Source organism: Eulemur rufifrons, chromosome 29, assembly GCF_041146395.1.
Source record: "Eulemur rufifrons isolate Redbay chromosome 29, OSU_ERuf_1, whole genome shotgun sequence".
NCBI lineage: Eukaryota > Metazoa > Chordata > Mammalia > Primates > Lemuridae > Eulemur > Eulemur rufifrons.
In genome coordinates, this window is record NC_091011.1 from 16,609,900 (window position 1) to 16,636,155 (window position 26,256).

Below are 26,256 nucleotides of genomic sequence, written 5' to 3' on the forward strand. Positions count from 1 at the left end.
ATATCTAGAAGAGTATTTCCAACGTTTTCTTCTAGAATTCTTATAGTGTCACACCTTAGGTTTAAGTCTGTTATCCAACATGAGTTGATTTTTGTGAGAGGTGAAAGGTGTGTATCCTATTTCAGTCTTCTACATGTGGCTATCCAGTTTTCCCAGCACCATTTATTGAATAAGGATTCTTTTCTCCAGTGTATTTCTGCTTTGTCAAAGATTAGATGGTTATATGAGGATGGTTTTATATGTGGGTTCTCAGTTCTGTTCCATTGATCTGTGTCCCTGTTTTTGTGCCAGTACCATGCATGTCCACTTTTTGCCCTTTCTTGTTCATTCCCTCCCCTCATCACCTCCAGGGTGGAAAGGCCGTTTGTGTGAATCATTCCTCATTCGGCCTCCAGGGACATGAGCTACCACCTAAGTATGATCCAGAAAAAGTGCTTGACTTGACATCAGAGATCCCTTCATTTTCCCTGGGAAATTGCTTTCTCAAAGGCTGCCGGTGAGCATTACTGTATGTGGCCTGAAGGGAAAGGCAGTGTGACCAGCATACCCAGATAGTTACATTAGGGTCAATGGGGCCAAGTGGTTGTGATAGATGCTACTGAATGCTAGCATTTCCCATGCATTCTCTCACACTGTTCCCATGAAATAGACATTATTTATGCATTATTACTGCATTTTACAGATTAAGGAAACAGGTATAGAGAGATTAAGTGGTTTAACCAAGATCACACTCCTTGAAAGTGATGACATAGAATCCAAATCCTGGCATTTTAATCCACAGATATCCATCTCCTGACTACTCCAAATGCTGTGCTTTTAAAAAGAGCAGGTTTTATAAAAGTGCATTTATCAAGTAATTTCATACTACATATAACTAAAGCCATTAGGTTCACAAATCTTTCCCTACTGACACTAAGACTTTCCCCAACTATTGCCTAGACTTGCAGATATTCCTGGTTTGTGTCTACAGGGTCGAAATGAAACAGAAACTCTTGTTTCAACCTTGAGCTTCTTAGAGCCAGTGTGTCATGATGCTCCACTTTGATACTTGCTTGATTTTGCAGCAAGTATCAAACGGGATGTATTGGAGAGACCCTGAATTAGGAGTATGGAGAATTGACACCATGGCTAGCCAGTGAGGTGGCCTTGGGGAGATCATTGTACCCTTCTGTGTTAGTTTTCTTATCTCTCCTTTAGGATGGCTGTACCTAATAATCTCTGAGTGTACTTTCTGCTGTCAAAAATCTATAATTCATTTTTTAAGAATAAGGATTTTCAAATCCCTTGTGTTAACAAGAGCACCCTTTGTTTATGGCATTTTTCCCGCCTCTGTTTGCTAGACCACTGGGATGACACATCATCATGGAGCAGGTTTTATGTACCAATGCCAGGGATGATTCAGAGACTGTGAAATCTGGAATCATCAGTCAGGTCTTCCAGGTGCAACTGGCAGCTGCCTACCCCTCCTCGAGTTTGAGGGCCTGCACTGCCATCTGGTCGGGTCACGGGTTGCCTAGTAAGGTGTATGTGGTGCTTGGCAGGGTCAGGATTGGAAGTTTTGTCAACAGGGCACGATGGCATTCAGGTGATTTGCAGATCACCATTCCTCGGTCTGGTCTCTGGGTGTGTTTGGCAGCCCACCTTTGCCTCCGCCAGCCCGAGCCTGGGCCCACTTACAAGAAGGCCGTTTGAGCTGCAGCCAATGCTTTGCATATCATTCAACGATTATGTAGCCAGACATGGGGAAATGTTTACTGTGCTGTAAAGGCATTTTTCCTTAAACAACATTTTTAACAAACTATTTGCAACCCCCACTGTGACTGCTCCAGAAACTAGTATTTGTTCATCTCCCTATCTCTGAGAGAGCACAATACACGCTATTTACCTTTGCTTCAAAAGATAAATCCACTCCTATCTACCTCTATGATAGACTTTGCATATAAACCACTAATTAAATCTTTAAATACTGATATGTATGTATCATTATTGGAGATTCTGCCATGACCTCAAAAGGCCAAATTCACCCAAAATTCATTAATTTTGGCATCTCTGCAGAAGACCTTAATTTTTAAAGAAAGTCATGGAGCTAGTTCTGACAGATGTTGCCATGGCAACACTGCTGCTGCAGCTGAGTCTCACTGGGACCTGGTTGCTGAGAGTTTATGACGGGACCTCAGGCAACATTAGGAGGGGAAATTGAAAAAGATAGTTGATATGAAGGTCAGGGGTAGGGGGAACCCCACTAAATTCCTTTATTGGAAAGGAAGCACATACATGTGTCCAATGAACTTTGCAATACCAGGGGCCACCTTCGTAAGGAATGTCACTGGGGGGCGTGGTGTTCCATGAGAGAGCTCTCACCCCTGCAGTCACGCCGAAGGAAAATACAGTTAATGTGAAGAGGTGTAGCAGCCACCAGCCTGTGTCTTAGTCCAGGAATCTTCTCTGTGGGGCCATAATGATGACCTGTAGACACTAGCTGCCTCCTGGGCTCTTCTTTAAATTAGATGCTGAAGAAAATCCTGTATTTTCGTAAAGATGCCAGGATCTTTGTACAAGTCAAGAGCTCAGGTTGGATCCAGAATTAGAGATGGGCAGGAAAAGGCAACGGTGGCCTGGAGCTAGAATTCCCACTGTATTTATCTCCCTTTGTTGCTGTTCCTGGTGAGTTTACACGGCCAGGCACAAAGGGGCTCACTCAGCTCCACAGCTGATTTAGTGGACGGGTTGGAACTGAATCTCCAGCTCTGTCTCCAGCGCTACTTCCACTTCATCATATTTCCTCACTTGGAAATGAGAACGCTGGGCACTGTGGTCCTTCCAGCTTTGGGATCATATTAATCTGTAACTTGTAAAAATAGCTGTGAACGTCCAAGTGTCCAGTTTCTAAATGCTCTCAGTTGTAACTGTATTGCAGTGGAAAAATCCAGGTGAAGCCCAGTTGGCCTTTTCCATCTTCCCGTGGTATATGTATCTTTCCCAACAATGAAACCTACAGGGCGATTGACAAAAATAAAGTAGATAAAGTCTGTCAAACCAACCTCTTCTTGATATCTTTTTATCTTATAATTTGCTATGGATTAAGAGGGACTTTGTGACACGTGTGCTTAGGTGCCCAGACAGTACATATACATGAATAAAGAAAAAATTTATAATCTATGCATCTCATTTTAAGGAGTAGCATTCCAAGAGTGTAAGTTTTTGGCTGTTAATAAGAATACATTCACATTCTTTGTCAAACAGTGCATGCTTGGGAACCAATGGGTTTGTAAGAAGTATTTCCGGTCCCAAGGTTGCTGTGGAATCTGATTTGACAGGTGTGTTGTCTTCTTGAATGTGGGTTGGTGTGAAAAAACACAGAACTTACACAGTCAGATTGTTTCAATCCTGGTTTACTGACTGGGTGAGATACTTAAACTCTAAGTATTAGTTGACTTATCTAGAAAATGTAGTAATATCTAATAGGGTCGTTAGAAGAATAATGTGCAATAAATGTAAACCACCTGATAGGTAGTGCCCGGAAAATCGTAGATTCATAGTAAATGTCAGTTTCTCCCACAGGTTACGTTCAGAATATGCATATATTGAAGCTGGTGAGCAGAAGCCCATCCATAAATCAGAATTATTATTCTCCCTGTTTGGGGTCCATTGGTAAGCCTAGAATTCAGTGGTCTTTTAGTCAAGTGTCTCTGCAGGAGCAAATGCCAGCAAGACAGCTACACTCTGACTCTAGTATAAACTGTCCTGTACCCATGGAAGGATATCATTTGGCTAAAATTTAAAATATATACATCTTATATTCTTCACTTATCATGTGTGTCATTTACCCCAGGAGTATTTTAAAGAAAATGAAATTCATCATCAGGGTATATAAATGAATATTGTATGAGAAAACTGAAAACACTGAACAATTACACACACACACAAAAATGAGATTCGCTATTACCAGGTTTTTTATTTTCCTTTTAATGCTTTTACACTTAAAGGAAAAAGAACATTTTCACAAAGTCAAAGTTTCAGTAGTACTTTATTACAGGAATGTTAGGCAACATGGAGACTTTTCTTAAACCAAAGCATCAATGGGGTCATTGAAGCATAATAGCTGGGCTGGGCATAGAATATGTGGGAGTTTTGTCCATCCCCACCCTAGATAGAAGGCAGCTGGCGTCACCCCCTGTGAGTGCAGGAGCACCTTTCTGAAGCATCCAGGCCATTTGGGGCCTGCTGCTCCCCTCACACAAGAACATCCTCGGACACATATATTTGGGGGATTCAAATCAGGTGTGGTTTTATGTGAAGACCTGATAAATCCCTCTCCAGCTCCTGTTCTGAAAAGAATATCTAAGAGTCCCCCCATGGTGAGTAAAATAGAACAAAGAAAATGTTTCCATGTCTCCTGGAAACATCAGGCCTAAAGAGATTTTACCTAATTTGAGATAATTAAGCAAATAAATACATTTTAAAAATAGCATAGGAACTGTAGAACAATACAAAAAAAAGAAAAGGAAAGGATTGCATACTAGAGAGAGTTAAAATTTTCTTAAGAGAACATACAATTTAAAAAAATTACCCAAAGTACAAAGACAAAATTCCAAAATTGTCTTCCTTTTGTTGTCAGTAAAGTTCAAGATGACCTCATGTGTGAAACCAGATGAGGATGAGAGAAGAGAGTCACATGTGAGGCAGATGAAAAGAGAGCTCAGTGATTTGAGAAAAGGTTTGAAGGAGAGGAAGTGTGATATTAGAATTAAAATTTGCACAAGAAGTGGTAAAGACCAAAGCAGCAGCAGAGACAATTGATTTGGGGACATGAGGACAAGCTGGAGGAGTTCTCCCAACACATGAAGAAAAGCACAAGCAAAGGTGGTAAGACCAGAGGCCACAGAGTGAACATATGACTCCTGGGTAGCTGCTCATCCTAGGGAAGAGACTGGAAGAATTTTCTAGAAGCCATAGTGACCAGTATTACAGAGGAAAACATGCTTGAGGTGAAGTTTTCCTAGTTGATGGAATTCCTGCATGTGCATCATGAGAAAGCACCAACAAAAGGCCAACGTAATGAGGAGAGACTGGCATCTAAATGGAGTCTTATACATTTTTAAATTCAAAGTTTAAGAAAAAAGTTCTCCAAGCATCTAGATTGGAAATAGAAAAGCACTGCAAAAGAACATTTAAGAACTTATCCTTATCAATATTAAAGCTGAGAAGCTGTTAGAACAACATACAGATTTGGAAAGCAAAAGTGCACACTGGGGTAATTCTACCCCAAGTCCAAAGTTGGTCATGTGTGAAAGCAGCAGAAAGACGTTATCAAACAGGGCTACAGAATTTCCACTGGATTCCTGAAAAATTTTTTATGAAGATATATTGCAGTGGACTGAAAGATCAAGCAAATAAGTATGGATGGGTGGGAAGACATGTGATGAAGTGAATATGACAACTTGTCAATTGATCATCCCAGGTGGAGTACCTGGATGTTTGCTGTACGATTATTTCTGTTTTTCTGCTTGAAATCTTTCATAATGAAATGTGGAGCAGAAACTCAAAAAACAACTTCAATGGAGACGTAAATAAAGAGGGCAGTGCTTAGTATTTAAATCATTTAAAAGTGTAGCCTAAATAATTGTTTCTTTACTAACCAAAAATCTTTCTCAAAGTGTTACATGTAACATTTAAAATCTGGAAACCAAGTAGTGCTCATTGATAGGAGTATATTTAGCCATTAGAATAATTTTTTTAAGAAACATGATCCCATGTCTTGTAAAATAAATAAACAAAGCCCTGTATGTTTAGAAAATGAATAAAAATAAATATTAAAAGGTTACCATAAATTTTTTTTAAGTTATTTTAAAATCCATGGTACCCATTATTTTTTAAGCAAAAGAATAGCTATTTCAGTTAGCTCTAAATAAGCATGGATTTTCACACTGGGAGAAGGAGAATGAAAGTGTCTTTAGTTGTCCTCACCCAGAAGAGTTGCATGATTGGCAGGCTGCTTTTCAGGCATTGTTCAGAGCTCATATTACCTAGAAAACAAGCAATAAATAAATAAGACAGACATAAACCTCAGAGATTACAAATTCTCCTGCAGTGTGTCCAAACTCTTACACGTGTGAGGCCTCAGTCCTTGCTGACTTACTTTCACAGCACCTTCTCCTAGAGGGACTGGCTAGTTTCTGTCACCCAGTTGTGTTTCCCTGTTCTGCAGAATTGATATCCAGGCTGTTGTTGCATTGCATTCATGATATTCCTTTTCCAGAAAATGTTGCTAATGCAGTTACTAGTGTTTAAAGGACCCTGACATGAATGCCAGAATCATACTGCTTTCCGGCAAGGAGACTGTTGAGGCAGAAGATGAGAAAGCAGTGAGGGATGTGTGGTGTTGCCAAGTAGAGCCACTGCTCGCCATCTCCAAGAAGGTTCTGTGCTGGTCTTTGTGATTTCTGTGTGATGAGTAGACAAGTTAGCAGTAACCTTGGTGCTTGTGCCTCACAGACCCTGTGGATGTAGCAAACAGCATGTGCCCAAGGGCAGGGAGAACTTTTTAAGTCTCTCTTTCATTTAGATGTTTTCCAGCATAAATATATTTGGCTAAGAGATAGTACAGTTTTGGTAGAAGATAGGATAGAGGTGTTTCTGTTAACATTTGGAATGAAGAGAAAAGTTTGATAGCATTGAATATCAAAGGCCTGAAATATTTTCAGCAGTTTCAGTCCACTGGTTCTTCATGTATAACATTTTTTAAAAAGCTGTCATTTATCATTGCAGTTTTTCCTAGGGGGTATAACATCTACTGTAGCAGGAAGAGCATAGAAAATGTTTTTCTTTTCTAGATCTACAAATAGCTAACAAATTGGAATGCATATTCAGAGCTATATAATTATTGATAATAATAATAGGAGGGATAACTCTTCTCAGTGAAAACCTTTTCACTCTTTCCTTGATTTTTATCTAGAGCTAACACCTGATCTGAGCAAATGGGTTCCTATTTTACATTGCATTTTTATGTTATTCTGTTATTGCAGTCAGTAAATATGCATTGGAAGTATTTTGGTAAAAGTAAAAATGTGTAACAGATTCCTTTGGGGAGGATTGGGACACCCCTGACATTCAGATCAGTGTCAGAAACAGAGCTATGAGGTAATGCAGATAGTGGGTGATCCTTCTCTGTTTGTGTAATGCTTTTAAGATCTGTAAAATCGAAGAGTTAATTAAACAGTGGCTAGAGAAATGGGAATTCATTATTAATGGACTTAGAGAAGAGTGGAGGAGTATTCATTTCTTCCCTTTTCCAAGTACATTATTCAAATTGGTTGACTTTTCCTCTCAATAGTCAAAGTGCTAGTTTACTTAGCACACTACCTTTGCCAGCATTGTTAATTTCAATATTTTTGTGACTTTTATTTATCATCATTTGTGTATATAATTTTCTACATGCTCCAGTTGTTTTTCTGTAGCAGAGATCAGGTAAATTAGCAGGGTCCCAAGGCCTGGGCATTCGCTCCTGCAAGGTCAGGAACCTCAGAGTGCAGTCAGGTGGAGCCCTTGGCCGCCACCTCCTGGTGGCTGGTGTTGCAACAGCGACACTATCTGGTCTTAGGTGCATCCAACCAATAATGTCTGTTTAAATTACCTAGCAAAGGAAAGGTGATCACATGTATATCTTGTGATAGTAAAATCTGATACAACCAAATTGATAGAGACAAATTATGGGCTAATAATGAACATTTTGTTTGTATGAAAAAAATTTTAAAAAATTACCTTTGGCAACACTATCCAGTACGACACAGAAATATATATTCTCTTCTGGAAATGTAGTATCAATTCTGTTGAGAGTAAAATAGAGTTATTAATAGTATATACTTGGAACATATATGTATAGAAGAATTTATTTATAATCACTCGGGGTAGTAGCCTATGAAATAATATAAAGTCTACCTTTTTATCTTAGCAATATGTCTGTATGTGTGTTTAGTGACGTATGCTTCTGTTTGTGCATATTGTCTGCATGTACATAGAGTCCATCTGGTTCAAAGCTGTTGAAACCAGTAGGATATTCATAGATGTGATTTTTCCAGACAGACGGAAAGTATAAATAACTTAGAATTATGATACAACTTCCTTTCTACATTTGAGCTCACAAATCCACTGTATGCACATTGTCTTTAAGTATAGTTTTCAGTGTGGGAGAAACTTTACTAGGTCCTTAATACCCTGGAGAAAGGCTGTTAATTTCTCCCAACAACAAAGCTACGGCAAGTGTTCATTGTTCTTCTTGAGATTACGATGGCATGCTGATTTATGTTCTCATTATTACCCTCTTGACACCAGTAACAAAAGCATCCACAAAAAGATCAGTGCTTCTGTAAAACAAGACATGCAGTGATCTTAAGTATTTAACTAAACTTTTGATTATAGAAATTTTCAGTCCTTCACCAAAATATAAGTCCCCAGGACCTGTTACCCCACTTCAATAATTATCAATGTTTATAATTCACTTTAAATATTAAAAAGTTATCTGTTACAATTCATGTAAAAGGATTACTTTAGGAAAGACTGTGTACTTTAATGATAGAGTAGGAAAAAAGAAATGTGTCCTGTGTAGTAACTACATTTTGGATCATTATACACTTTGCATGGGGGTCCAGATTCTTATTATAGGAGATTATTCTAAGAGAGGGAAGTAAACTTCTAAGAATGTAAGTAATACTTGGACATATAATGAGTAGTATAGCTGTTAACATTTTTTCATTCCTAAAGTAAAATATTAGGTTGTAGAAAAATGTACTGCATTCTGTAACAGGTTATTTTTATTTTGAGCTGTAAATTTGAATCAGCAGAAAGTTTTTTAGAAGAAAGGGTTTGTTGAGTCATCGGGGAGCTTAGCATTTTAATTTTGGTTGACAGTGCTTTTCTTATGTGGCTTTCCTCCATGACCCAGGTATTGGGCCCAGACCCCTTCCATCTTGTGACTCAGATATCCTCTAAGACCCCATCTGTTGCTTTTAGCCATCAAAAATGGAAATTGCTTGCGGAGGGGGACCACACACCTTAAACGCCCTGTCTTAGGAATGGTGTATGTCAATTCCATTCAAATTCCATTTGTTACACTTGACTGCAAGGAAAGCTGAGGAATGTAGAATTGTTGGATGCTCAGGAAGAAGAGAAGTCAGAGTTTTGATGAACAGATGGCAGACTCTGCTGCACTTAAATCCTGGGATTCGATTCATTGCAAAGAAAGTTCTGAAGAAGATCTGAATAGCCTCAGCAGAGGGGGACAAGTGAAAGGGTTGAGTTTGCCTCTGAGCTGAGGCCCGTGGAGACATGGCCTGTTTGGTTTCTGCCCTACAGATCGTCCCTGGAACTGAAGCTGATGTGGCGGCCGAAGGGGTCCCCGTGGAGGAAGCAGAGGCAGAGAAGGAAGCTCTCCCTGCTGGAGAGGGAGCAAGTTTAGAGGAGGCCAAAGTTGAAACTGAAATCACTGAGGTTGTAGAGGGTGACAGACCTCAGCCAGAGGAGCCGGAAGCAGCAGTGCCTCAGGTGAGTGTCCTAGTGAGGGGAGCTTCCGGGCTGGTGCTGCCCGGTTAGTGTGCCCTGTCTCTTGGTTAATGGTGATAACTCCTTGGTGTGAAATAGATTTGTAGCGATTTTGTGACTCCCTACTCAACCAAAAAAAATTTATTACCAAATTCTCGGAAAGGTTGGTCTCAGCATCCTCTTAATACCAGCATTGCAACGTTCCACAAGGGCCCCAAAGCCTATGGCCTGCTGGGCCTAAGCACAGAAAGGGAACTATGGAATAAAGTGATGGGGAAGAAGAATGAAGCACAGACAATTTAAAAAAATGAGAATGGAAAGAGGAGAAAGAGCATATGTCTAAGTGAGAAAATGCCCATAGAGTGCTTAGCCCAGCACCAAGCACATGATGAGAACTCAATATTAGTAGTTAAATCTTATTACTATTACTACTGTTCTGTGGTTGTTGTTATTGTTACTAGAGTGCCCCAAACTCTCCATCAGGCTCATTGCACTAACAGTCCGTTACTGTGTGGCCCTTTCAGAGGGGAACTGGGCCATTAAGTCCATCCGTGAGGTTGGAGCTGGCCCAGCGCTGCTCTGCTTCAGAGCAGCATTCAAAGGCAACAAACATGCATATTCTGGGACCGTGGGGGCCTCCAGCCCAAACACCTGCCGCCCACTGTTTGGGTGCTCTGTCCTCTAGAAGGCAAAGGAAAGAGAGGGCTGTGGTATGCTTTCTTTTTTCTTGGTAATTTTACTCAAAATAAATTTCCAAAAATCTCTCCAGGGTTTCAGGCTTAAAACGGAATTATCCCTTTCATCCCACTAGAAAAACAACAGATAACAGTGGCATTTGGAGAAGTAGCTCAAAAGAACATTCCTTTTTTCCCTTAGATTTTTGTCACAGTGCCAGGAGAGGTTTTGTATACTGTTACGCTTGTTGCAAGAGTGTACTAGTTTCTCCAAATTGACAACTGGAAGTGCTTATGTGCACTGATAGCCCGAGGGAATGTAGAAATGAATCTGAAAGGCAATAAACATCTCCAGACTCCCATTAAGCTAAGGAAACTCCCCTCCTTGCTCATCTTTGTTAAACAAATAAAAAGGAGGTCCTGATCCTTTGGTCCAGAAAAGAGAGCACTCTCAGTGGATGGTGGGAGCTGTGGCTCCTCCAGGATAACCTCAGTGTGGGCGCTGCCGATAATCCACCAGGAAAGCACAGGTAGATGTCTCCCAAGCCAGGCTACATCTTTCCCAGCAAATAGGGTTTTGGGAAATTCGGGAGCCCCGTGGGATTCTGGGGAAAAAAATCGCACACAGGAGGCTAAATGCCAGCTTCAAGTAAGTATTGGCATTCAGGGGACCAGAATGAGACCTGCAGACGTGGGAATCCTCCTATGGCCCCTCTCAGGACTGTCTCCCTCCCCCTCATGCATGTCCCACTCTCCCCCCAGTCCCCTGTCCCTCTTCCCAGTTTCCACAGAAACCTCACTATTACCAAACTGCGTGGCTGTATGGGGATCCAGAAATTAATCCCACTGAGGGTTTTGTCCTCAGGAGAAACAGAAAGGAGGCTGGGCTGGCACAGCGGGGCCTTGGCCGTGGGCCTGAGCAGGGTTAGGGAAGAGCATGCCGTTGGCTGGGTGGGACGTGTGGAAATGGCCGCCTACGTGGTGGGTGGGGGCTGAGGCAGGTCGTGGAGGACCAGCAAGCCCTGGTTCCCAGACTCTGCTTGGCACCAGCACGTGTTTGTTCCCCCAGGAGAAGGTCATCCCTTCTGTCGTCATAGAACCTGCCTCCAACCACGAAGGGGAGGGAGAACAAGAAATACCCATAGGTGCAGAGCCCACGGTGGCCACTGAGGACGTGGCTGCTTCGGGGCCCAGCAGCGAGGCTCTGGACCTGGCCGCAGAGCAGAAGCCCCTGGAGGACGCTCAGCCCGCACCTTCTGCACCAGCCCCTGGAGCTGCTGACCAGTTAGCATCTGCAAGGGAGGCCGCTCAGGAATTGCCTCCAGGCTTCCTCTACAAGGTCTTTTTATTTTTTTAAATCTCTTGGCCCTTTGTCTTGTCTTTGCTTTGAGTCCCTTTTGCTCAAACCTTTGCTTTTCTGATTTTTACATTTACTTTTTGCAATCTATATTCTTTCTCTGAACTGTTTTCCCTTCACCCCAACATGACCTTGGAAAGTGGCAGGATTTCCATGTAAGCTGCTGGATAAGCATGAACTAAAGTAATACCTGTCCATATTTTAACACAGAATAATAAAAGGGAGTTTACCGTAGGTCAATGGTTTGCCTCTGGGTAATGAGCGGGTAAATTCCTTCCAGCCCTCCCCTGTGCTCCCAGGGTGCCCCTGGGTCTGTCCAGCCTTGCTCAGACCAGGCCTTTCAAATCACCCGCTTAGTGTGCTCCTCACCGGATTACACTCCTCTGGAGGTAGAAAATTCCGATGTCTGGTACAGTACATGACACAGAGTAGGGAAGTGATAAATATTCTGAAAATAAATGAATAAATGTAGGAATGGGCTTCTATCAAAAGGAAGAAAAAAAAAGAAGTCTAAATTAATGGGAAGAAGGTTGCGCTCCAAGAGGCTACTTTAAAGTCTTATAAAGTCAGTATAAACAGAAACTTTACCAAAAACTCAGTAAATAGCTAAAACAAAACAAAACAAACAAAAAAAAAAAAAAAAACACCAGCTTAAGCTAAGTCTTAATGGCAAGTAATGGGCCTTAATATAATTAATTAGGTTAGGAATTGTCAGGCTGAAGCAATGGAAAAAATCGCAACAGAGTTTTGAAGAGTTTATTCAGAGGAAAAGCTGAGAATGGCCATTCAGGTAACACAGACTCCACAGGGATGGGGGTCAGTGCTCTGAAGTTAAGTGTTAAGGTCTTGCTTATCTAGGCAGAAAACAAAGAAATTTAGTAGGATTATAGCATTTTTTTTACAGCGGGCTGGTTTGTAAATTTCAACAATTTTCTTTTCCCTAGGTTTCCTTTTTTTCTTTTCTTGGCAGTTTGTTTTCATTTCTTTTCTAATTTAAAGGCGTATTTAATATTCCATCTTAGACAATGTGATAGTCATGAAGTCTTTGTAGAGGAAAGAGGGAAGTTCTTATATAATGAAGATCAACAGTGAAGAGGTGAAGGGGTCTTCCCTGGCCCCCTTTCCTCATTTATAACATTTTATAAAATGAAGTATGTAAGGAAGAGGGCTAATCTATAACTGGAGAAACAAAGGTTGCAGCTGCCTAGGTTACAGCTGTCTGTCCAGTGACTCGGGCCCCATAATCACTTTACTTTAAGGCTCGAAATATTTTAAAGTTCCAACAGCTTAGATTTTGAGTTGCTTGTGTCGACAGAACATTAAGTTCTTCAATTTGATTTTACACTTCAAAATTCAACTATTTTTGTTTTGTTTAACTTTGTGTCCATGAGGGCAGGGTAGGATAGTAATAGTCATATTCATTGTCCCTCTCTCCTTCTCTTTCCATTGGAAAGCAACTGCTATCTGCTACGTCATACAGGATTGGGTGGTTATACAGATTTATGAATGAGTTACTGTGGAGAAAAAGTTAAACCTGTGGGTAGGGGGTTGTGTCCTGTTCTGTTTTAACTAGACTACAAGTCTAGGAAGTGTTGAAACCGTGAGGGGGTTTTGGTCTAGGTTCAGTTGTTCATTATACAAAGATCCAATTATTGAGACGAGGAGGATTGCCAAGGAAGAAAGGAATTTTTGATACAGCAGATGTATTGTCAGGAGAACTGGAGAAGCTGTTTCAAATCCCTCTCCCCACTGCGGGAAATCATGGACTATTAGGGAGGGGCCCCATGCCTGAGGGCAGATCAAGGTGTCTGTGCGCAGTGGGGCAGGTTGTAGGGGATGGTGAATCTGGTCAGGAAGTCTGCCCAGGGGCCTTCAGAATCTCAGCTCCTTTGTCTCCAAGAAAATCCACCACTTCTGGGAAACAACTCAAAAGGTCAAGTAATTAGCTAAGGGAGAAGATTCCATAGGGGTCATTGAAATTTGTGCAGTGGAGGACACTTACTGAAGCAGCCTACCAGGCAGGGCGGGGGCTTGGTGGGCCCATCCTTGGCTTCCTTACTGACTGTAGTGTAACCTTGAACCCCATTCTCTGGGCGTCAATTTTCACATCAGAGAAATTAATTTTGGGGTAACATAATCATTTCCAGCTCTGACATTTTATGATTCTATCTGCAACATACATAGATTAAACAGATTGTTTTACCTTGGAGGTAAGGTTGAGGGGAAAGACATGGGACAAATAAAACTGGTCATGACTGCAGGGTTATTCAAGCTGGATGGTGGGTACACTGGGGTTCATTGTAGTATTTCTTCTGCTTTTAAAAAAATTTTCTATAGTAAATTATAAAGAAATTTTTTAAGTAGAAATAAAGAAATAGGTTGCCATGGTGTAAAGGGTAGGGTAGGAAAGGGAGGAACTATATTTACAGAGAAATTGATCACACGGATCACTTAAATAGTAATTCCTCTATAACATGCAAGTGTTGGTTTTCATGATTATTACTTATTTGACAGAAGCTGGAGTTAGAGTAACTTTCAGCTAGACATTTTTAGTTCAACAGCAAACAATAATAAAGCATCAGTGATAGTAACATGCAAATTTCTAACAAAAATATGATGAATTAAAATTTAATTAATGTAATACTTTCATCTATTACAGAGGGCATTGCATTACTAAGTATACATGCAAATGACCTCCTATCAGAGAGTAGGATTTTCTACTTTATAGACCTTCTTCTTTTTGGGATATGATACATATCTCCATCTTTGTATGTGGCTTGGAGAATGCTTACAAGAGTGTCTGCTTATAATCTGGGTGGGAATCTGTGATTTTATGTCCTCTTCATTTCTTTCTAAAATTAATCTGGTCTCTTAAAATCTTTTGCAGGTGGAAACACTGCATGATTTTGAGGCAGCAAATTCTGACGAACTTACTTTACAAAGAGGTGACGTGGTGCTGGTGGTTCCCTCTGATTCGGAAGCTGACCAGGTAAAAGATAAGACTGGAAGATGATTCAGACTATCTGGGTTTTCCCTGAGGGTCAATTGGACACAGCGACTTCCTGAAGACATTTCTATTTTCTGAGATGCTGCAAGCCAGCTGAAAAGGGCTTAAAGGCTTGTGACTACAGCACATCATTAACCCAGTTTTTAGAATGTGCTTTTGGGATGCTGTTACATTGTTCCTTTTTTAAATTAAAAAGTGACCATTTCTTATCACATAACCACTTTCTAGGGATGCTGTCTCTGTAACTCCAGTCTTCAGGAAATGCAGACACTGTGCATGTGAACTAAAAATCCCCTTCAAAAGTGGCTGCCTCTGGCGGTGTGGACATTGACTAAGAAAGAACATGGGGGAAATCTCTGGGATGATGAAAATGCATTATGTCTCAAGAGGGGTGGGTTATATGCGTGTATACATTTGTCAAAACTTATTGAACTGTATACCTAATCTTCTCTGCATTACGTAGTGTTTAAATTACATCTCAATTTAAAGAGATTCTTTAAAAAAATCAACTTCTGGAAGAGTGGTCTGATGTTAAGGTGCTGAGGAGACTCCCACCTTGTTCTTGTTCGTAAGATTTATGAACCCCTGAAATAGCAAGCAAAATGTGTAAATGCATCTATGAACATGTTTTTCTGGATTGAAGAGCTCTAACTTCCAGACTGTTCTCAAAGAGATTTATGAGCCCTCCCTCTAAAGAAAAAAGTTAAGCATCACTGCTTTTGAGGTTAAGACTTAAATGTTCGACATTTTATTTTTCTTTTTGAAAGTATGCGTATCAAGATAGATCAGTTGCTGGGTCAAACAACAAAAGTCTCTACCACAATAAAATTAGATTAGAAATTAATAACAGTAAAATATTTTTTAAAAACTCCAAAGATTTAAAAATTTAAAAATATACTTGTGAATAATCCATGGGTCAAAGAAATCTTAGTGTAAGTTGAACAAATTTTTAATAAGTGATTATTCTAAGTTTTAAGACTAAGAAGATAAAAAGAGGTCAAATTAAATGGAAAGCACATAGAAGGAAGGAAATAATAAAGATAATTTCACAGATTAATGCAATAAAAAGATAATAGAAAATTAACGAAGCCAAAAGTTGGTTTATTGAGAGGATTAATAAAACTGTTAAAACCTTAGAAAAACTCTTCAAGAAAAAAAAAGTAACAAACAATGACAAAGCATAAATTACCAGTATCAGGCAACAGAGTCAACATCTCTACATATCTCAAACACATTAAGATATCCCATTACATGAATTTATATTTTTTGTATTAAAAAAAAGTTATTTTTTAAAGAAATGAAAGTTTGGAAACAGCTAATATTTTATATTTACCAACATGTTTGCCATTTACAGTAGTCTTCATTCTTTCCTATATTTCTGTGTTTCCATCTGGTCTCATTTCCTTTCTGCTTACAAACCTTGCTCTAGCTATTCCAGTGATGCTGATCTGCTGGCAACAAATCCTCTCAGCTTTTGTTTACCTGAAAATGTATTTATTCATTCTCATTTTTATAGATGTTTTCACTAGAGAAATAATTCTGAATTGATTTTTTTTTTCTTTCAGTTCTTTAAAGATGTTGCTTCATTGTTTTCTGGTCTCTACTGTTTATAATTAGAAATCAGCTGTCATTTGTTTGATATTGTTTCTCTGTATACAAAGTAACTTTCGTAGTTTCCCTGACTACTTCTAATAATTTCTCTGTATCTTTGGTTTCCATCAGTTTGACTGTATTATGCTTGGGTGGTTGTGTTTGTATGTCTGTGTGTTTATGTGTGGTCTTCATACTTGAAGTTTACTGAGCTCTGGAGACTTGTAATCTGATGCTTTTCACTACTTTTGGAAAACTTTTAGCTAGCTATTGTTTCTTTAGTTATTTTTTTCTTTTGCCTCATTCTTTTCTTTTATTCTGGGTTTCCAATTATACATATGTTGGAGTTCTTGATGTCTAAGACTCTGTTCTTTTTTGTTCAATATTTATTTCTCTTAGGAAGTCAGGTTGGATAATTTCTATTGATCTGTCTTTTTTTCTGCTCTTTTTTTCTTGCTATTTCAAATCTGTTATTAATTTACCCAGTGACTTTTTCATTTCAGATATTATACTTATACAGTTCTATAATTTCCATGTTGCTCTTTCATATAGTTTATATTTCTTTGCTGAGATTTATTATTGATATTCTTTTATTATGACTGTCTTTCAATTTAAGTACCTGAACATATTTATAATAGCTGTAATTCCGAAAGATAGGCCAACTCAGGGCATGTTTCTATTGATTGGTTTTTATCTTGGTGTCATATTTTCCTGTTTTTCCTCATGTCTAGTAATTTCTTTATTGATACTAGACTCAGTGGATGGATAATACATTGTAAAGAGTCTGGATTTTGTTTTCTTTATCTGAAGATTATTTATTTTTACTCTGCCAATCATTTAAATTACTGGATAATTAAATTACATTCATGGAAGTTTGTTTTATACTTTTCTCGGGTGGGTCTGTTTTAACTTTGCCATTAGTCTTAGCATAAATTCTTAGTCTTAGGATGTTGTCTGTTCTTCTAAGACATGGCCCTTTTGGGATTTCTGTAGCAAGCCAGAGGGGCTTATTAAGCCCCCCTAACATAGTGGGATTCAAATTCTGTTCCCCCTCCATTGGCAGTACTTAAATCTCTACTCACCTCCTTCAGCCTTCCTGATGTTGCTTTCGCCCAGGGCTCTTGGAGGACCCCTAATGCTTGTACACATTGGGGGTCAGCCCAGGATTTCAGGGAAGTTTCTCTGCATATTTGGGGATACTCCCCATAGTTCCCTCCTTTTAAAGATATCCCTCCCTGAATGCACAGCTGCTCTGGCAGCCCTAAGCTCCATCCTCTGAATGCCTGCATCACATGGACTGAGGGTAGTCCTTGGGGAAAAGCCACATTAGCATAGATCTCACCCAGTGCAGTTCCTACTGTCAAGGGTTAATCTTTTCCAATTTCTTCCTGCTTTTTGTCACCCTCACTGCCTTCAAATAATTATACACAGTATTTATATCCACCCCATTATATATAAACATATTTTATGTTACCTATCTTATAAATAGTCATTTGTGTATGTAAATAGTTAAAAATATATATACATAGAGATGTAGTTATTCTAGTGTTTCTAGTTGCTCTGTGCAGAAGCATTTGTCTAATACAAGCTATACTGCTATTATCAAAACTGGAAATCCTTGTCTACCATATATTTTAAGCAGCTAAAATTTAATTTTTCTAATTTTCTTAGCTAAAGATTGATACTGGCTAATATTCTTTATAACATAAATTGTCTTTTAGAATATATGTGTTAGAATATATGTTTATGGGTTTGTGGCAGTCTTTTACTTTTTTTCTTTATTGAAACAATTTAAAAATGCTTGACTCTACTGGGCTCCCTTAGATTTTTCTCTCACCATAAATAAAGTCAAATATAGGCACTTATGGGGAAAAAAATGACCTTTTCTATGGTTACTACAGGTTTAGAAAATATTTAGTTATCATCTTTTATTTTAAGTGTAGCTTTGTCCTTCACATATATGACATCATAATTCTAAAGAGGGCACTTTTCTTCATCAGCTAGAATATTATCAGTTGTTTTATTGAGTCATTTTTTTCCTCAGTGTTTTTTTTTCTGCCTTCAATAATTGGCCTGTCTAAACGCTTATATTTCTAGTCTATATGCCAGCATCAATTTGTAGTCTTAGATTATATCGAAAAGGAATGTTTTCAGCTTCTTTGTTTAATTTTTGAGACCTTGTTTTATCTGATGTACTTGAACTGTGTTGGGGATTGGTTCAGATTAAATCTGGCCATCCCTCATTTTAGGTGGAATCGCTTTCCCGTACTGGTTAACATAATAAAGACAGTCATTTCCCACTAGTTTCCCTCCATACAGTCTGTATGTTTCCTACTGTTTCTTCCAACTCAGCTTTTCTCCAGCCAGACTCTGCTCATCTTCAGTAGACTAAGGGCAGACAGCAGCCTGGGTTTCTCGGTTTTAAGTGCCATATCTCATTCTCTATGACCATGTGTGGATGTTTCCTGAACCTTTCTGTGGCCAGATGTCTTCATTTTATGATGGCACTCCTATACAACAGACAAATGTTCATGAGGAATAATTTAAAAAGAATATATGAATGTTTCCAACAAGAATGCCATGACATCAAACTGCTTTGTAGTTTATATAAACCTGAAAACTTAGTTATTATTGACAACAGTAATATCAAGCAATGTATATCTATATTTTAGTTTGATAGCCCTATATAGTGTGGTTTTACTGGGGTTATAGGATGTGAGCTGAAGGTCAGAGTTCTTTCTTATAAGCAAATGGCTCAGGATGAAATACAGGACCCTCCACTTCCTTGCATTATAGCCTGTAATATAGCCAGCACTATGTTCTAACCCAAGGAACCTCAAGCTTCTTTTCCACTGTGACCCCTAGGACAGGTAATGCTCTTGTATATGAAATGCTTTCACATGGCATTCCTCTATTTGCACTGGCTATGATTCTAATCCTTTTCTCCTTAAGACCTCTTACCATAATCCAGTTAACATCAATTAACTATACTTTGTACAAATACAATGTTAATATTAATCTTCAATTTACTTTATACTTTATACAGTAAATAAATCATTGCAAATGTTTATTCTTTACATTTTTTTAAATTAACAACTTATTTGGGACAGGTCCTCCCACTGATCACACCATAGCATTTTACCTATAATGTGACGTCTTGGTGTAGAACCACAACACTAAATGTAAGAAGTTACTTCTTAATGGTCACAGTGTGGATTTTTCCAGCAGTTTGTTGAAAGTCTTGTTCTCGTCTTGCAGGATGCAGGCTGGCTGGTGGGAGTGAAGGAATCAGACTGGCTTCAGTACAAGGACCTCACCACCTACAAAGGCCTCTTTCCAGAGAACTTCACCCGGCGCCTGGATTAGGGCAACAAGTATTGCAGAAAGAGCTCAGTGATCGGGATTTTAAACCTCTGTGATAACCTGAAGAGTTTGCTTTTGCAGTTAAGCTCTTAATGATTTACAGACTGATGCCAGGCAAAGTTCGGGAACATGTATCAGTGGAGCATGTGTGCAAAAAAGATAAGAGGGAAAAAAAGTAAATTAAGGAAAAAGTCCTCTCTCGTTCCCATGTTGTCAATAACAGGTTTGTTTGTGCTTTGTCCAAGCTGTGGGGACACGTGCACTTGATCCCCTCCCACCAGTTCTACAGTAGTTCTCTGCAGACCAGACCTTCACTTCTCTGCACCAGGCGTATGGTATTGAGTGGCTGCCCTGCAGAAGACGTGATGAATTATCCTGTAGTGCCAGATTATTTTATTCCCATGCCCAGGTGTGAGCACGTGCGCTCTCTCTCCCTTTCAAGTTTACTGTGTTTATAACTAAACTGCTGCAAAACTTCTCGATGTTCTTTTCCAACACATCTATCTATCTATCTATATATATGGACAGACAGTCACACAAGCTAGTTCCCATGACTGCTGGATCTATGTGTATGCAGAAGGTTACATATGCATAGTTGCTTTCTTTCCTTTCCATTGCAGCTCTTTGCCTCTCAAGTGTCATTGATACATGCATTGCTTTTATTCTGTCTGGCATTACAGTTGCAGTTTTGCCCCAGGGCAAAACCAACCATCCCATTGCCAAAAGAGTCGACAGTATCTGTGTTTGTACTGTGCAGTTTTCAGGATGAGATGACAAATAGCACGGCCACGCTGCTGCCCCTTCAGAGCAAGCAGGGCCTGACTGTCTGGCTGTCCAGCCACTGTGACTGGAGGCAGGACAGCTGGGATGGGCAGCTAAGTAGTCTTCACTTCTGCCTTTATGATTCTGGCTAGAAGATGGGGCATATTAGCCCACACCCAAAAGAACACTATGAAAACAGGCCCTAAACATTTCCACCTCTTTATATTTATGCAACCCATCTTCACAGATTGTCCTAAAAAGAGATAGGTGATGTATGCTGTATCCACAACTCATCTGTAACAGTTATGTTTTCAGTGCTGTGTCATTCCAAATAAACCTTTGGTAATCTTCAACAATTACCCTAATTCCTTTTGATGAGTCTTTTTATTTTTTAATCTTGTTCTCTACTTGAAACAGTGCATATTGGAGTTGTTATTTGTGCAGAAATATGCTTGTTTTCCCTCTGGGTTGTCCTGCACAGCCCATCGTCACCCCCCTACTGCCTTCAGTCATTGCTGGTCACTCGGTGTCCCCTGACATCCAGCAATCACTAGAGCACAAATAACAGCTGTGGACACAGAGCCCTTAAAGGTGCCGGCTTTGGGCTCCCAGGCCATGAATCACTGACAACCTTATGATCTTCATAATCAGCAATTTCTTCTCCCACCAACCTCATTTTTTGTTCAGTTTTCTTTGTGGCATGTTTATGTTTGTGAGTATGTGAAAAATTAGATCAGATGGAATAGAAAATTCAGTTCGCTAGGCCATTATTTCCAGAGGACAATTCTTAAAACAAAAACCTTTCATTTGATTTTGACTCTTTTCTTCTAATATAATTCTTTATACAATGTAGTCTGATCAGGAATGTGCATTATTAGACTTTAAAATTTGGTATGTATTTCTGATTCATGCTTTGAATCCTCCTCATAGATACTGACTTTGATGTGTTAAGTGTTAATAAGGTTATAACAGTTGTATTATTAAGCAAAGATTTTTTTGAGGTTCTAATTTACAGGGAAGCTTGGTCATCACAAATGCAAGTCTAGTGCAAGAAAATCAAAAACCTCTGCCCAGGAGCATAACTGATAATTGAGCAAGTGGAATCAGCAGAGTAAGATTTATACTAGAAAGCCATTCCTGACATTGAGAGTACACATGTGATGTTAACAGCCAAGACTAAAAAATTAGCTCTTATAATAAAATGCACCTAATGTCCTACAAAGATGATGGTCACATCTCCTGGAGCAATTATTCTGAAATTCCTTTCATACTCCTGCCCACAGCGGCTGTCACAGTGTATAGTTTGGCAGGACATGGCCCAGATAAGTGTAGCCCTAAACGCCTAGATGACTGTGCCTAGATGAATTTAACAAGTCCTTCCAAAATGGCATGTTTCTAGTTAGCTATTTAGTCCTGTTTTTAAAAATGCCTTTGTATTTTTTTTAACACTAAATAAAAGTAATCAGATTCTTTGTTTCAGGAATTGCCAAAATCTCAGAATTCCCAGTGTACCAAAAATGGAGGAGATGGTAGGGTGGGAGTCCAATAGCGGTATCTCTAGAAATGTCCTTGAATACGACCTGAACACTCTTTCCACACCAGTGGATTTTCTAGGGACATGTGAGTAGTTTCCGGGACTGCTGTGGTCACTAGTGTGGAGGTTCTTCTCTTCTCATTAGTCTAATTCAAGCTCTCACACCACCAGCCCATCGTGGGCACATCACCTGGGCACATATTGGTGAGTTTGCAGCTACGTTTTATGCTAAATGGCCTTGACCCAGGCCTTGGCCTTATCTGAGGCTCCTCTCCATGTTTCAAGATCCCTCTGACAAACCCAGTAGCCTGCAGACCTTCACACTGTGACAAGTCAGAGGAACAGAGCCTGTGGTTCCCATTACACACACGCCTGCCTACAGGGCATTCCTGCCAACACCATGTTCCTCATTCAAATCTACGTGATGGATGTAACTGTGAAGCAAAATCATCTGGCAATTTGAATTTTTAGTGATATCTTAGGGTATCCAGGGCCAGAGGGAAAAGGTCCCTCACCGTGCTGTTGTCCCCTCCCACCACCACCTGCTCTTGTTGACAAAGCCAGGGCAGCTTTTGAATCACCAAGAAAACCATTTGCATCAGATATTGGGCTGCCAGGTGCAGGGTCAGAATTCTGAGTTCTGTTTAATCACATAAATAAGCAGGTAATCAGCCTATTAGAAAAATCCCAGCATGACCCCATGACCCCTGTAGGTGGCCCATTAAAGGAAACGCCTTTAGGAAACTATAACAGTTATGAGAAATGAGAGAGTTTAAAGATGACTGAAGCTCAGTGCTTTCTTCCACACACAATGTGTGGCTGAACACCTCGGAGCCTTAGAAGTAGACTGGCCAATAGATGGCCCTTGTTAGGACTCTAGTGCTCTTTTCAAAGGAGCCCAACTAAAAGCAGCCTCTGGCTTTAACTTGGAACCCGACTAAAAACATGAACATCGTGTGCCTGACCTTTGCGATGAGGGGATCACACAGTTCCTCTACATGACGGTGCAGCTACTGTCTTTCCTGCATGTGACCTCTACTAGGACTTGAATAAATGGAATCGGGCACCTGCTGGCTGCATGGAGAAGACAGTGACCGGCTATACCCTTGGCAGACTCAGAAAATCGAGAGCCACGTGGTTCTGCTCGTGCTCGAGCCCTGCCTGTCTCAGACGTGTGCTGTGATGGTCTGTCCTGCAGCACCAGGGGAGACCACCCTGGTGGGTCACCAACAGCGTGTTCAAGGCACACAGCAACGGTCCAACACATTGTTCATAAAATCCCAATGAACTATACTTGAAGAAGCTTAATAGCTCATCCAATCTTGTTTTGAGTCATTGGTTATACTTTTAAAGTCACTTAATGGCAGCACCTATTGACTTCCTTGGCTCAAAAGGTAATTGAGACATAAATCTTTATGCAAATTGAGAGGAAGGCCAGGTAGGTACCCTGAAGCTCTTTCAAAAGATATCCAGACTTTCTCTTGGTTTCTGAAAACCCAGATAATTCCCAGTCTCCTCTGACCTCAGGTCAGACACTGCTGTTGTCTGATTCTGGGGGTGGGTCAGAGTTGTTTGCTTCCCCTCCCTTCCCTGCAGCGGCCGGCACAGGGTCCGTCTGCAGTTAGCGCTCGAGAAACTTCCTGATGCATCCTCCAGAGCAGGAGCGCCTTGTCCATAGCGCATGGCCACATGGATGGCGCCCCCTACCCTACTCCCATCGATAAGTATTAAACCCTGTGTCATGATGCTCTGCTTTCCACAACCTGCCAGTGGTCACCAGGTGATTTCTGTGGCATGTGGTGATGCCGGCAAACTTCTCTACACTCTCCCTGAGATTTCAAAATACTAATTTCCCTTGTTTTCCTACCTCTCTGATTGTCCCTTGTCTGTCTCCATTGCTACTTTTTCTTCCTTCTTCCTGTGGGTGTGGGGTGGGGCGGGCGGTAGTGATCTCTGTCCTGCAGTTTGATTCCAGTTGTCCGAGGAATGTTTCCTTCAGTGCATCCAACTATAGCTTCCACGTCCACATGTTCATTTGCTCATTAAACATGTGTCATGCTCTCGCTGTGTCAGTTACTGTGCACTGGGATCCAGTCTTATAAGACTGAGACCTTGTGCTCAGGGAACTTCCTTCCAAACCCCACAGCAGGACAGCACTGAGGGGCTCCCCCTTCTTTACAGTCCTAGGCCTGAGGACGGAGCTTCTTTTTGTGCTGCATTTTCCAGATTGCAAACTCCCGCCACTGTTTTTCTCCTCAAAACATCCTGCATCCTTGCACTTTAATATTACTCAATCTAGTGGGGCTCTTTCACACTGCCAGAGAGATGACTTGGATCTTGTCGTCTCCCTGGTCTCCCTCCCTCCCATCCTCCCAGTTTGCCCCACTCCCCACCCCACGTTACATACCTAACACTGCTGTGCACATGTCCCCACTGCAATCCTGTCTGTCCCCCTCAGACACACACACTGACAGTGGATATCTGTTGTGTGTCCTGTTGAATCCTACAGCCTCTGCTCGGCCTTCAGAGCCCCCTACCCCTTCCCTGTATTCACCTGCTGCTTCCATCAGGTGCGTCTCTCCCCATCCCACCTGCGCTCTCCACCACAGCTCTACACCTTTGCTCACCCTGTTGCAACCTCCCTCTCCTGGGAGGCCCTCTCCTCTCCTGGAGGCTTCCCAGCCCCATCCCCCCCACACAGCTCAAGTCCCATGTCCTCAACAAAGCCTTCTCCACCTGTTCACTCCTGTGCTCTTACCCTTATACCAGCTTATTGTCTTAGAGTCAGTATGATATCCTCTGGCCTTTCATTTCCCACTAAGTGATAACTGTCTGTCACCCTGCTCTGCATTCTGCATCCACTCTAGCATCTTATCTGCACGTGTGCCGAGTGAATGAACAAGAGACTGAGCGATTAGTTCAGAGAAGTCCAGAAATTCTAATCCCAGAATCAGCATGGAATAAAATCTGAAATTAAATATGATAAGAAAATGTAAAATAATTTTGTGATATTAGAGAAGGAGAAGTTTTCTTAAACAAGACTAATAAGTGCCCAAATTATATGGAAAAAGAAAAAGCGTGACTACAAAATTAAGAATTTCTATTTAATGAAAAGATACTTAAGATAAAGTTAGTAGACTGATGACAGATTGGCTTAAGATTGTCGTCATTTCCAAAACTCACAAAAGAAAAATATAGAGAATACACAAGGGACTCATACAAGTCAAGAGGAAGCAAATAATAATTACTATTATAATAATAATTTCTATCATTTTATCTGTATTTATAATATTAATAAAGTAATGCTAATATTATAGTAAATGCAGTAACATTTGTCAAAATGTCTGTTATTTGCCAGGCACTCTAAGTGTTCTATATGTTTTATTTAATTTAATCTTCACAGATCTATTGAGTGGTTGCTGTTTTTGCTTATTATGGACAAGGAAGCTAAGGTACAGTGACATGAGGAAACTAGCTGAAGGTCACACGGTCAATAAATGGAAAGGCTGGGCTGTGACTCAGGCAGGCTGTCTCTAACGTCCACTCTCATGCTGCTACCCAGCCTCCTTGCGCTGCACTGAAAGGCAAGTCCCTGAAGGAGACACTTCCATGAATACCAAGTATGAAAAAGGAACCTCAGATTCCTAAGAATCAGATAATCAGATCTGTGCCTATTGAAACAATAGGATACGCTTTGATAGCCACCAGGTTGGCAAAAATTAAAATTTCATATGACCCTGTAGCACCAGCAGTATTTACTGAAAATGAGAGTATGTTCCCTCTGTCCAGTAATCCTGGGAGGACATCCCCAAGGAAAGGCTTACACTGGGCATCAGGAGACCCTGTGAGGGGTCCAGCACAGCTTGCTGGCGACAGCATTAAAAGTGCCCATCCCTAGGGAAGTGGGTAGATATGACATGGCGGCTCCCACCTGTGGAGTGATGAGCGGCAAAGAGGAACAGTGAATGAGGAGTGTGGACAGTTGTACATAGACAAGTGGGTGGAAATGGTTTCCATTTATATAGACCAAAAATACATCATTCATGAACAATAGTATATAGAGTCCTGCATCACATACCAACAGGCTACACTTTAAGAAATGTGTTAAGTAATTTCCTTGTTGTGTGAACATAGAGCACTTACACAAACCTAGATGGTAGAGCCTACTACACACCCAGGTGTATGGTACAGCCTGTTGCTCCTAGACCAAAAACCTGCACAGCGTGTTACTGTTCTGAATACTGCAGGCAATTGTAACATAATGGTAAAGATTCATGTATCTAAACATAACTAAACATAGAAAAGGTACAGTAATAAATATGGTCTAAAATATAAAGAATGGAGACATTGGCAGAGAACAGGCAGCACTGTAGAAGCTCGGAACCCAGTGGAGATAGTAGGTAGGTTTTCGTTTCTCCTTCCCTCACACCTC

The 26,256-nt window shown here is 40.4% G+C and overlaps 1 protein-coding gene across 1 annotated transcript in view; it reads left to right on the top strand.

Moving 5' to 3' along the window:
• AMPH (amphiphysin) overlaps positions 1-19,531 on the top strand; it is a 230,566-nt gene extending 211,035 nt beyond the window's left edge. The window contains exons 17-20 of the mRNA XM_069461959.1: positions 9,352-9,540; positions 11,281-11,550; positions 14,456-14,557; positions 19,424-19,531. Coding sequence (XP_069318060.1) covers positions 9,352-9,540; positions 11,281-11,550; positions 14,456-14,557; positions 19,424-19,531 — 669 coding nt within the window. The remainder of the gene's footprint in view (positions 1-9,351; positions 9,541-11,280; positions 11,551-14,455; positions 14,558-19,423) is intronic.
• The last annotated feature ends 6,725 nt before the right edge of the window (positions 19,532-26,256 follow it).